The sequence below is a fragment of the Apis florea genome, unplaced genomic scaffold, assembly GCF_048593485.1.
Source record: "Apis florea isolate Af1SG1 unplaced genomic scaffold, ASM4859348v1 contig_3158_pilon, whole genome shotgun sequence".
NCBI lineage: Eukaryota > Metazoa > Arthropoda > Insecta > Hymenoptera > Apidae > Apis > Apis florea.
The window spans coordinates 7,373,511-7,387,330 of NW_028256713.1; the positions used below are offsets into that span (position 1 = coordinate 7,373,511).

At 36.4% G+C, this 13,820-nt stretch overlaps 1 protein-coding gene across 3 annotated transcripts in view; it reads left to right on the forward strand.

The window, feature by feature from the left end:
• The window catches only part of LOC116415347 (uncharacterized), a 102,092-nt gene that overhangs the window by 69,848 nt on the left and 18,424 nt on the right, over positions 1–13,820 (forward strand). For 2 of the 3 annotated variants that reach the window (XR_015292507.1, XM_086909822.1), the window contains one exon: positions 4,230–7,331. Coding sequence is in view for 1 of the 3 variants with exons in the window: in XM_086909822.1 (XP_086765948.1) it covers positions 7,209–7,331 (123 nt within the window). In the remaining 2 variants the exon portion in view is untranslated. Of the gene's footprint in view, positions 1–4,229; positions 7,332–13,820 lie in introns of those variants that run through there. The other variant, XR_015292506.1, reaches the window with a different exon arrangement.

Below are 13,820 nucleotides of genomic sequence, written 5' to 3' on the forward strand. Positions count from 1 at the left end.
TGCAAAACCGCCGATACATAACCACCTTTCGTGCGTCTAATCGGGGTGGAATTGGCTGCATCTTTTGGATGATAATTATTTTCGTTCAGTTGGAGGCAGTTGATTAATTGGTTGATGGAGTTGATGGAGCGTGTTAAATAGTTTCGTGGAACAAGGAAACCCTTGTCCCTTGCGGTCTAAAATTTTTGCAAAGTACGTGTCGAGGGGTGAACGATGTTGTTTGCACAGCTGCGAGTGGAACGATCGTAGTGTAAAGCGTAGAGGGAGGGATAGGAATATGTCGTCAGCTCGGTTGAAAATTTTTGGTCGAGCATTTTCCTTACGAATTGAACGATTATTAATCTTGAACTATCGATAATTCGACACTTTGATCCAATAAATTTCTTTCACAACGAAATTCGTGGAAAAAACTTGAGAATGCTCGTCTTCGTTTTCAACGTTATTAGAACGTGCAGCGCGTTTAATTAAAAATGCTTGAACGCTCGGGATCCAAGGTGATTGAACGATCGTGTTGATCATCGATCATAGAAATGATTTGTTCGACTCGAGAGAGAGAGAGAGAGAGAGAGAAATATCGACAATTCCTCCAATCATATTAAAGATACGAAACATTATATTTTCGCCAAATTCGATCAAAAGAAATTGGTCATACGCTTCGACTCGAAATATCTTCATCCATAATCATTCGATAATTGACGGTTAAATAAAATCGATAATATTTGTACGAATTGTCGATTAAATATCGATGAAAGAAATCGACGAAAGAAAGGAAGCGAGAGAGAGAGAGAGAAAATATATTCCAACGAGTCGAGAGGAAGTCATGTGATATTTTAATAAGAAGAGAATATAACCCGTAATCGATTAAGATCCGATCTCCCTCGATTTTTCTCCCTTTCTTCCGACTAACCTGTAAATTACAGGTTGCAAGTGCCGGCTCGAACGCGCTCCTATCGCGCTCGAATCGCTCAGACAGCGTGAAATTTATGTGAATAAAAAAAGAAAGAAAAAAAAGATAGGCGGCCGACATATTATGTTGTGGAGAGACACGCGTGAAAGAGAAAGAGATGTTTTCCAGCTTTGCACACGATTGCATCGCGGGGAAATTTGTGCCAGGAAAAATCCGCGCGACACGTACGCGTTGGACGTTTAATAGCGCGTCGGACGAATAGGAGAGCGATGGAGGATAAACGATTTTTGACCGGATAAACGATTTCTCTTTTTCCCTTCTCCACCTCCACCGATCAGATGTGATTGTGTGTCCTCGTGACTGGTTTCTCGGTGGTGGTAAGAAAATGTGGATGAAATTTATTATGCCGTTGCTCCGCTTATTAATTAATTTGTCGATCATCGGTGTCAGATTAAGCGTTATGCCTACCACCGGTATTAATCGTATCGCGAATTGAATTTCTTTTTTATTTTTCTCTATCCCTAACTCTCGTAGTTCTGAATATTTAATTAGAGAGAGAGAGAGAGAGAGAAAATTATGATTTAATCGCCCGATTATGATTTTTGAGAAATTACATCAGGAATATATTTTACGTTACGTGGCACTACTTGTAATATTTATGTATATATTGATGGATTGGATTTTTTGTCGGATTGGATTTAGAAAGTAAGTAATTACAACATCTTTAATTTTTACGTATCAAAACGACTCCCTTTTTATTATTATTATTATTATTATTATTACACGGATAAAAATAAAAGTCGAGGATCTATTTCTATAATCGAGAAGAAATTTCAAAGTCTCGTCTACGATAATTATTTTATCCAATTCTTCATTTTTCACTTCGTTTCTCGAATGATGGGCAAAGATATTTCAAGTTCCGGATATACACATGCCTTACCAGGTCGATCCCTTTCTTCAGGCTCGGTTGAATTGGCCACAGTGCACGACCCGCGAATTCCCAGACTTTCCAAAGCTGGAAATGTCAGGAGGCTGTGAAACGTTTGCTGCCAGCGGCGACCTTTGTCGCGTCTCGCCTCGCGGATACGTCTCTGCCAGAGATAATTGCTCGCTTGATCCGTGCCTCTCCTGTCTACCTGTACTGCTCGTGGAGAGACGCGAAATCGATCGAGCACGTTTCCACTATTTTCAGCGCTTCAAAATTTTCGATCGAAAGAAAAAAGAGTTGGCGTCCCCTCCTTGCCGCGAATATAATTTTTCTCGATAGCTCGAGGATCGATCGTGCAAATATTTTTTAGGAAGAAAAATTAAAAATGACAAAACTTTCGAGCAACCGTATGACACGTTGTACGAATGTCTCGCTTCGAAACGAGGCGAGTAGGAAAGAAATAGATGGAAAAAAAAAAAAAAAAAAAGGATCAGACGGGTGGCATTCCATTTCGATTACCTTGGCACAGATCCTTTCTTCGTTCTGGCCAGACTGTCGTATCGCATTAAATTTTGCTTGGTGCGTGAACTCGGTTGTGCATAAATAAAAACCGCACGATATGTTATTTAAGGTCAGTAACTCGTTCGTTCGATCTAATGCGTTTTTCCCTTCTCTCGTGACAGGAAAAAATCCCGATTCTTTTTCTAAAAATATATTCTCGAGAAATTTAAGAGAAGTTGTACCTGTTAAGTCCTTCTATTGAATCGATGTATTCGATTAAATCCAGTAATCTTTTTCACGACACAATTCGGTTCGATTCCTTCGTTTCTCGTACAACATCTTCCTCGTTATATCAATTATAACGCTTAGGAATTATCGCTTGCAAACGTCTCGTGCTATCCCAAAGCAAAATTTGCACTTGCCTCAAAGACAATATCCTCTATCGAAACTTTCGTGCATCGCAATTAACACGGCAAATACTCGGCGAGTCATCAAACCAAGTCAAGCCTTCTCCATACAAGAAACTTGCGAAAGCTTTCGCGGCAACTTTGCCCGAGCGAAACTTCTCGATATCCATAACTCCCTCCGGCCCCAAGAAATTTGCCACGAGGTGGCAAAAGGACAGCCTCGATTCGCAATAATTCAACCGTTGTTTTACTTCATCGAAGATCGTTCGACTCGTCTGGAACAGTTTGACCAAGTTTCTCAACGTATTACCGGAGAATAGAATTATAAATGTCTCCTCTCTCGAGGAAGAAGCTTCGACATTTCACCTTTTCGAATTTTCATGTCGCTTTTAGAGGATCTGTAATCTAATCCAAATCCAAAAACCATAAACCCCTTCATCTCGATTCAATTGGAGAGGTCCGAAATTAAAATTACACCATCCTCCCTTTTCTCGAAGTCCGCCCTGTTGCCCCGCCCCGTCGAGAAGTCGCAGAGAGGTCTGAACAGCAAAGTCAATACAACCTCTTGTTTAATATCGCGAAAGATGTTCGCGAGACGGGAAACGGTGGCTCCACCCCTTTCGCGCCTCCACTCCCCGACCCCGGCGGCGTCGATAATTACGAAATGCACGGCACAGGTTGCGGCCGGCCTCCTCCGCAGCCGCCTCGCTCCAGATCCAAATTTCTGGCGGGGCGAGGTCGTTGCACCCGCGCTCGAACAGCGACGAGAGCGAATTCGAGAGATCGAGGGGGGTTCCTCCCGGCGCGGAGGTTGTTGCGGAGGAGGAGGAGGAGGAGGGTGGCGGCGGCAGGCAGGCAGGCGGAGAGAGAGAGAGAGAGGTTGATGCCCGGGTTTACTTCCTAGTCTGCCGGTTCCCTGTATCGACCGGATAGCGTCCCGACGTCTATACCGTGTTCGCCCGCCTCTGCCCCGTCCTCCACCGCTCTCTCTATAAACTCTGCTCTCTTTTCTTCTTTCCATGTTGCGGCAACCGCGTCTGCATCCGTTGGGGGAGGGAGGGAGGGAGGGGCGCATCCCCGTCTGGCGTCTCTGGAAAAACCGTAGGTCAGTGCTGGACCGACGTCTGCAGAATCGTGTCGGGATAGGAGGAGTGTGGTGGGGAGAGGCGAAGTTGGACGATGATGCAGATCTCTCTCTCTCTCTCTCTCTCTCTCTCTTCGAGAGGAGAGGTTCGATTTTTCTTGCTGTTTCGCGGGAAGGAAGTTCGTGATCGATTAATTAATTGATTAATTTCCGCGGGGACGATGATGATGATTGAATTTTTGGAATTTTTGATGAACGATCTGTCTCTCCTTTTATGGATATTTTTGTTTTTCTTTTTTTTTTTTTTAAGGAAGATTAAGATTAAGATTAAGATACAGTTCGGTTAGGATATTTCGTTGAAATGTTTTTTCAAGAAACAACAACATCGTTCTTTTCTTCTAGTCGACGTCGATCATCGATCCTGCGACAAACCACGGAGAAACTCGATTACGAAGATTGACGTTCACCGGCAGCAACTTTCCAAGAATTCCAAGCACGTTAAGAGGCAGAAATACCGACATATTGAAACGGGTTAAATGATAATCAGAGACCGTGGGAGTGGTAGTTCCTCGAGGGTGCGCCGGTTGTTTTACTCTCGAACAGACGACTGACCGCGATCGCCATTTCGGCTAACTTTTTTCCTTTTTTTTTTCTTTTTCCTCTCTTTTACCGGGTTAACCATATTGTTGCGGTCATACAGTTGTTTCTTTCTTTTTTAAATTATCGTAAATTGCCGTTGTCATTCGTAAATTCAGAATCAGAATCGATTTTTGAATCTTTGATCTTCCAGATCTTTTTGATTCTGTTAAAAATCGTGTAATGTTTTGCCTTATTTGAATTAATCTTGTAAATCGAGATTTTATTTTATATTCAATTTTTAATGGGTGTCTTCTTCTATTTCTTCTTCTTTTTTTTTTATTCGTTTATTCCATGTTTGATTCGTTCAGAAGAAAGTAATTTTTTAATCTTGAAATAAGCGTAACAATAGAGTTGAAGAAAAAATACGTAGAGGGAATCGGTAAATGAGAATGTTTAGAAACGACACGGAATACTTCAATTGAGTTCAAATGTTTTTCGCAACTGAAAATTAAGTTTTTTTTTTTTCTGATAATTAGAGTAAAACGTATAATTATTTTATTTTTAAATCAAAGCAATGTTCTCTTTATATATTCTCAATGCTGATGAAGTCTAGACGGTAAAAAAAAATGTTCTGTGACATTTTCATAAATTGCAGCTCTGAACTTGGATCTTGTAAAAAAGACATGACATGGTTATATTTTACGGTTAATTGTAAGAGAGAGAGAGAGAGAAAGAAAAAATAAACGCAACTTTTTACAGCGTTGGATATTTTATTTAGGTTAATTACCAAGGTGTAAATGGAAATGTATTATGTTTCTTCCAGATCTTTGATGAATTGGGATGGAATGTGTATAATGCTTTATGACGTATTGCATGATGTGTCGTAAGCCTGTATTTCCACGTTTTTAGTTATCAATCTGATTAGAAAATAATGTGTATAATGTGATCCACTGTAATGTTGAAGAATTGTATTGTAAATGGGTCGATGTTGATGAATAATTTATATGATGTATTGCTATGTTTTTAACCATATTTTAACATTGACATAACCATTCTTCTAATTGCATAAACATATTATAAATAAATAAAAATTAATATTACTTGAAACTTATTTCGATTATGTAAAGATCATCATATATATGTGAATAATACACATATATGATACGCTATATCATTCAATCCGTAATTATAAGTCATAATTTATATAATACAATACTATAATATTAAAAATTGTAATATTCACACTTTTTAAAAAGAAATTAAAAAATAATTTTTAGAAACAAGAATTTTGAATCGAAAAGCGACTGAAACGCCCTCACTTCGATGCGTCATTCTTTGTAAAGTTAACCTGTTGATTAAGAAGAACGTGTTTGTTCGTATTACGTGGATTATTTGCAATTTTGTTATAATTTGTGTCGTGCCAGTGATTTTTCTTTCTACGTAGACATAAATGTACATTAATCTCATATCATTTTTCACAATTTCGACGTGTCAACTGGTCGAAAGATAAACTCATTACGTTTCTCACGATTTTAGTTGTCCTCTTTAGGTTATCATCACGTTTACGCTTAAAATTGAACTAACGAAAATATATTCTGTCGTATAATTCTCTAAAGAAAATTAACTTTTACAAAATTTTCATATTTTAAAATTATTTTATTAATAGGGTTATTTCTTAACCAAAAACTTATTACAGAAATTGAAATTTATTATTAGATAAGTGTGAATATGACATAATATAGTCTGAATATAAATACAATGATGAATAGGGGATTTTACATTTTAAATAGGAGATTCGTAAATAAAAAATTTATTACATCCAAGATTGATTACATATTAATAATTCATAAGTTAACTCGTCTTTCTCAGTTATAGAAAATTACATATTGCAATCATGTTTTCAAATAACACTACAATCTTCTTCCGTCAATTCTTTTCTTTTGATCAGTATCGTTTCTCGATTATAAACGAATATTTTTTTCATATAATCTAACCTAACTTCATGCAATCGATTACACGATCTCGCGATGACGCGAAATCGATACGAGATAGTTTCGTGCCATTGCAAGATTGCATAGCATTGTCGATTTTCATTGTTGAGGAATCGCACGAAATTCGCGACTCGTTATAAGTTATAAAACTACGAAACATCTCGACATTTCTCATATTTGAAAGCAGTGCCGCGGTGCAACGAACAATTACGTAACATGGCAGCCAAGCAAGTGGAGTTGGCAATCCTGTTCTCTTTTGAGACGCGCCCACCTTCTGTATTTACATATATTTACATGTTAATATGTAGGGTGCATCGGATAGCGTTACCACCTCGAGCGATTCATTTCTTAGTCGTGTTAACAGATCGAAAAGTGATTCAAAAAAATGCGAGAAGCTGAGGTCATATTGTATGAATGAATCGTGATATAATGTGAATATTACAGTGTTCGATACGAGTGTTCGATCATGTTGCTATACATGAGCTAGTAAGAAAAGTGTTTAAAAATTGTTCTTTTTTTCTTTCTTTTACATTCAATTATCGATCAATCATCGTATTAATACTTTAATTGCGAATTATAGATGATAAATTTTTCTTAGTTAATAGTTTAACGTTATACGAATAGATTAAAGGAAGTAGATTATAGTGAAAAAATATAAACTAACCTATACAAATTAGTGTTTATTGTTATAAAATAATAATTATAAAAATCAAATATTTGACGTGCAGAGAAGAATGCATATTTTTGAGTAATATTAAATTATTAAATAAAAATTTAGAATAGATTTCGTATTAAAATCATTCGTAAGAATATGTATGTAAACGTTCGAAGTATAATAAGCGAGGAGTGGGAGAAAGCTGAATTCCGGCAGTTGTGCGTAGCAAGTCGTTTTGTTTACATCGATTATTGCGTCGTTTTGATTTTCTACGTAAAAGTAAGTTTTATATCATTTAATTTATTACATTTTTACATATTATATTGATATTTTAATTACATATTTTCTTATATTTCATTATACATTACATTACATTACATTAAATTTTATAACTTTATATTACAAATAAAAATGATTTATGTCTATTCACTTTCGATATACGTCGTAGTTGGTCTATTTTGTATTCGTTTTAAATCGAAATTAACCTCTCATTAATTTTTATATTTCGAGTCACGTTTCAAATTATTTTTTCCAAACATCTTATTTGAAAAGTTAGATCATCGTTAATTTTAGATTTCGATTAGTTACGTTTCAAATTATTTCTTCTAAATATTTCACGTTAACGTACATTTACAATTCTTCCGTTACAATTCTTCAACTCATTATTATTAGAATTAACCTCTCGTTAATTTTTATGATCTGATTACTCGCATTTACATTTCCAATTTATTTTTTAACGTAGATTTTGTCGTTATATCTTCCCTAATATTCAACAATATTCGTTTATATTCCGAAATAAAAATTGTCTTATCGTTAATTTTCAAGCATCGGTCATTGATCAGTTGCGCAATCGGTGTATCGTATAATTGAATCAAGTTTAATATAGCAGTAATGAGAATGCATATGGCGTTGCAGACAGTATCGTTAACTGATATCGTATTTCAATTTACATGCGCTCGATAATATTACCCGCGATATCGACTCTGTATTTTAATTACCTTTCGTCGTCAGTCCGTGGAACTCTCGTTTTTTCTTATATACAGTTCTCGTTTCTTATTTTCCCGATCGTTTTTCTGTTATTAAGTGCATGCGTCAAATAAATGTTCTTATATATCTATAACGTGATAAGTGGCAAAACCGTTATTTCATACGAAATCGTTCGTATTAATAATGTCGAGATAAAAGATCAGTGGCAAGATACATGGGATTTCTTACCTTGCGTATGGTCACGCAAATTTCCCAATCGATATCGAATGTTTTCGATGTTCACTATGCGTGGAAATATTGGTAAAGGTTATCATTTTTAATAAGAAAAGGCATAAATTTAAGTCACTTTTACATTCTGATATTCGTCGGCTTGTAATTTTAGGAATAAAATATAAAATAATCCATTTGTAAAAATCGCCATTCAACAAGAGCTTTCTAATGATAATTCGTTAATATATCGGAGCAATATTAGAGAAATCGTTTATTTTCCTCTATCATTGCTTTTGCAATATTCTTGAGCAATTTTTTTTCAACAGTTTATCAAATTATTTTCCAAAGTTGCATTTTATCGATCAAAACTCTATATAACAAGCGATACTTTTACAACTCTTCACGATTAGAAATTAGTCTAGAATTAGTCTTTTGAAACATTGCTAATTAATTGAATTCGATATTGATTACATTCCAAAGTTAAAAATATAACTTTTATATAATTATAAATTAGAGTATTAGTTTTTTTTTTTTTATATAAAAGGAAATAATATCTCAAGAAAGATTAAGAAACGTCGAATCAATGTTAAAACATAATAAAAAATTGCCGCGAATGAAGAATAAAAAGTTCGTAACTGTAATCAGTTTCATTTTTTCCTGATCGACCATGCATCTCGAAGGTATTACCATTTGAGAGCGAATGGCCCTTGAACAGTCGACGGAACAATCGTGAAAACTCGTCGTAAACTGACCCATTTAGGGCCCTTGCCAATTTTCTGCCCGTTGATTATCGAGAGCCGTTTCTTCTCTCGCGCGTGGACCAAATGAGGGATTGTTTTCGAAGGGGATTGCGTAATGAAATTGAAGCGGGTTATTTCGCGAGGGGGAGGGTTTTCGTTTAGCCGTATTATGTCGTTTGAAATTAAAGGGAAAGTTTGTGGATAGGAGTTGAATTAAGCGGGCTGAGGGGTTGTTTGTTTGTTTGTTTGAGTTGAGTAATGGGATTGAATGGATGGGTTTCTTTCAGCCGAATTTGTTTTCCATTTCGTCGTATCCGTCTGGGGTTGAAAGTTGAATAGAGCTGGCGATTGGACACTGAATTAGGAGATAGTGATCATTGATCGTGTAATGAAATTGAAGTTTAGGCTGTGTTTTTAATCGAATCTCTTTTCAAGTTTGTTTCGTTTCCAAGAGTTTGAATTTTTAATTGAATTGGAATTTCCAGTTGAATTAGAAAGTAGTGGTTGGATCGTGATGGATATAATGAAATATACATATTTCGTTACACAAGAGTGTACTGTATTTTTAATTGAATTTTCTTTTTTTATTCTTATCTTTTAAAGTTTGAAGTTGAATGGATTGTTCGGTTGAATTATTTGGTTTAATTAATTAGTTGCGTTGAATGAGATATTCATTATATTCTGTTTCTTTTTAATCTTTGTTTTGGAATTTTGAATTATTTCAAAATTGAATTGGTTGAATAAATAATAACAAAAATTGAACTTTGAACTTTTTATTTTTATATTTCAAAACTTTTTATCGTCTATCAAAATTTAAAAAGTATAGAGTAGAGGAAGCTATTGGAAGCAGGAGGAGGCAAAAATTCCTATCGATAATTCACAAATATATTTTTAATGAATACGCAAAAATTATCAAAATTGAATTTTCCACACAAACAAAGATAATAAGAAATAACTCCAATTTCCAATTTTTAAAACTTCATTCACATTATCTTCCAATACTATACTATTTTCCATAACCTGCTCAATGTATATAAAAAGTATCTTCAAACTTTTCCAAAAATTCTCCAATTCCGATTCTAATAATCTCGTTCTTATTATCTCGATATCAGAATTGGTTTCAATCGGTCTCGAAACTCTGTGGCTCTATCATTCGCCTAATGGCGAGTTCCCATCGTTCGGCGATCCGCTCGAAACGATTTTCGTTGCACAGTCGTTGGGAAACCGAGCAGCGGTCTGTTTTCGATAGATAGCGAAACATATTCCCTGGATCGAGTCCATTAATCCTTTCTCTCGAGGCGAACGCTTTCGTTAATAAAACGAGGTTGGGACAGCTAGGTTGGAAAGGCTAGGAAATGGGAATAATGCACGATGTCTAATTGTGCGTTTCAAAACGTTGCTCTGTTGCCCGATTGTGGAGGAATGTTGAAATTCGCCAACCGGGCTCGTTCGATGCATTTTATTTGGCAGGTTGGATAATTGAGAGAGGTTTGAAATATGGGATCTGACGAGTTTCTATATATCAATTATCGGGGTAGAAAAATTGTTTTAACGCGAATGGATGGTATGTTTGAAATGCTTGATTTTAAACGAGTGAAATTTAGATTAGTAGAAATTAAGATTTGCTTTTGTTAAATTATATTCGAAGTTTCACTGTTGAAACGATCCGTGAAATAAGAGATCATTATATATTATAGGAAATGAAGCAAATACGTTTTACATTTCCTTGTACAGATTATAAGGAATTTCAATTAAATACCGTTTCAACATTTCAATCTTAAATTATTATCTTTTCTATATTTCTTAATCTTCGAATTCTATCTCGAAGATTTAGAAAGTTCGCGTAGATTAAAAAAAAATTTGTTGGCTCTATGTAAGAATTTCACAATATTTCACAATCATCGTTAGAACACATCGATTAGAAAGAAACCTTTATATTCCTCCACGTAGCCTAGAATTATCCCAAAAATCTACGCGTCCTCGATTTCCAAAGATTCCAAAGTGGACGAATCGAATATAATAAATTCATCCTTCCCTTCTGACTCTTCAACCTTCTTCATTTCCTTCCTCTCCAAGAAAAGAAAAAAAGGAATAAAAAGAAGGGAGCCTCAATGAAGCGGGCATCGCAAGGTGGATCGATGAAGGGTGCCGGAGGAGGAGGAGTTGAGGACATCTGGCAGGGTTGAGAGCTGCTGGCGGGCCAGGGTGGTAGCACAGAGAGAGAGAGAGAGAGAGAGAAGGAAAGAAGAAGGCTGGTGGCCGACGGGGGATGGAGGTGGCGGCTCAGGTGGAGGGGTCGGTGGTGGTGGTGGCGGAGAGAGAAAGGTCGGTGAACCCGGGGTCGATATCCGCACGGCGACCGACCAACCCAACATCCACCCCAGACTCCCTGCCTCCGCCAGCTGATCTACCTGATCTCCCCGATTAAATTGCGCGAGGTATACGCTTTTTCTTTCCGGCAACTGCGCCGCGTCCTTGCGACCCGTCTCTAAATCGAGCCACGTGTTCCGCCTTCCACTTTCGCCTTGTTCAATTTTTCCCCTCCTCCGTTTTATTCCGCTTCGTGGAAGTTGCTTGGGTTTTGTTTCGATTCGGGTTTTTTTTTTTTTTTTTTTTTGGCTCTTTAGTAGAGACTTTTAATGACGGCAGTGAAGGTTTAATAGCGAAGAAGGGTTTAGGTTTATTGCGTAGGATTTATACAATAAAGGATTTTTTTTCGAGCGAAATTGTGCGGTTGGTTTTAAAGCTCGAGTTGGAAAAGTTCGAGTTTATTATATTGTTTTGTTATACTGGAATCGTTTATATTTTTGGTAGACGGTTTTTCTTGGATTTTAGTACTTGTGGTGAAGGTGGGTTCAATAGAATGAATCATTGAAATTGTAGATTTAGAGAAACTTTTAAGAGGTTCTTTTTTTCTCTCTCTCTCTCTCTCTCTTTATATGTGTATATGTATCTCTTCTTGAAGTAGAACGTGTTTTATCTCTTTGAAACTGGAGTAGCTTGTAAAGACTGTTTGATTTAGATTTGGGATTAAGTAATGTAGGGAAAAGTTGGATAATATCTGGATTTTGCACGGAGAGGGAATAGATAATTGATTTTTATGCATTTTATTTATACTTATACCGTGGAAGATTTCTCTCAATTTTCTCTAGAAGAACTTCTCTAATCTCTGGGATCCAAAAATATATCGTATTCGATAACACTTAAATTATTAAGATTAAGAAATATTTCTTTTAATAGAAAGATTCTTAAACGTTTATTTTTTTAAAAACTCCAAACGATATAATCTCTTTATTTTTGCTCTCTACTATTATTTAATCCCGATTTGATAAGAATACCTGCGAATGTTTCGTCTAACAAAAATATTTTTAACGTCCATCTTTAATAATTCCAGACGACATATTTCCAGAGATCATCGATTCTCATTTTTTCCTCCATTTCTAGTTTCGAGTCGTAATGAAATATTAATAAAAGGCTTGGTATTTATTTTTAAAAAAAAAATTTCCAAACGATGTATTCTCAAAGCAAGTAATTTCAGTAATTTCGAATTTTTCGTCGTTTTATCCCTCAATTACATTTTGATCGGAACTTTTTCTGGCATAAAACTCGTTGCGTCGAAAAATCCTTTCCGGGTAAAAGTTCGTCTTTTATAGCTCGTACCCTCGTGTCTATTTTTTTTTTTTTTGATACCATTCCAGACTATTTTTTTTGCAAATTTTCCGACCCAGCGACCCTTTTCGATCGTTACTCATCTTCTTTTTCTTTTTTTCTTTTTCTTTCAACTCTCTATAACGCGTAGAAAAATCCTATTCGAACTTTTTTTTCTCTCCCGCAACGAGAGGTCCCTTTTTTTAAAAACGCCCCTCCTTTGGGAACAAAGTCAACCTCGTCTTTTTTAAATGTGTACGTAGTAGGCACTTAAATCCCTTGAATACTTCATGCAATCCGATGTCTAATTTTCTTTGCGAAATCCTGCTTCAAGAGAGGTACGAAAGAATTTCCTACCTTTTCTAATTGGAGTGTTGCAAGATGAACGAGCACGAGAAATGAGATAAAAAAATGAGAGGAATAGCGACGAATCTACGCTTTTTCACTTTTATAAAGTTATCTAGTTCTAGTTCTTCTTCCCGATCGGATCAATTGCAATAATTTTTATCTCTTCCCCTTTGCATTTGCGATAACATATCCCACAACATCCGACGTTGCTATATTATTATCTATCCTCTAAAATAATTTTCCAGAAACAACACTCCTCTCGAGTGGCGCGCAAAAACGACCAATGATGACCGGAGAGGAATTTAAAAGTCGAATTCTCGGTTCCCCTCCCCCTCCCGATTAACCTTGATCGATTTGCGCGTACGACCCCGTCGTCGCGCTTCGCTCGATTGGATTAACGTGTCGGATCCGCCTTAAGCCGCTGCGTTCCCACCGATAGATCCCACCGTCGATCCTCGGTGATTAAACCTCCTCGAACACATGCTGCAACTCAACCCCGTTCGGATTATCGGTAACTGCACGTACTCTTATGGACGCATAAACGACTCGGTTCCCCTTGTAAATCGTCTCGAACCTGTACTATTCAACCTTTTTTCCTTTTGCATTTATTATTATCACCATCCGCCATTTTCAGACTGCTCCCTTGGAATACAATTTTTCTCTCTTCGTCGATCTCTCTTCCTTTTTGCCGGCGATTTATTTCACTCGCGAATCTTCGAGTTCGTTTAAATATATATATTTCGTATCGAAGAAAGAAATTCTTTTTTAAGGGATTCTGTATATCCCTTCTATACATCTCTAAATGATAAATTCGAACTCCATCCTCGACTCGAGA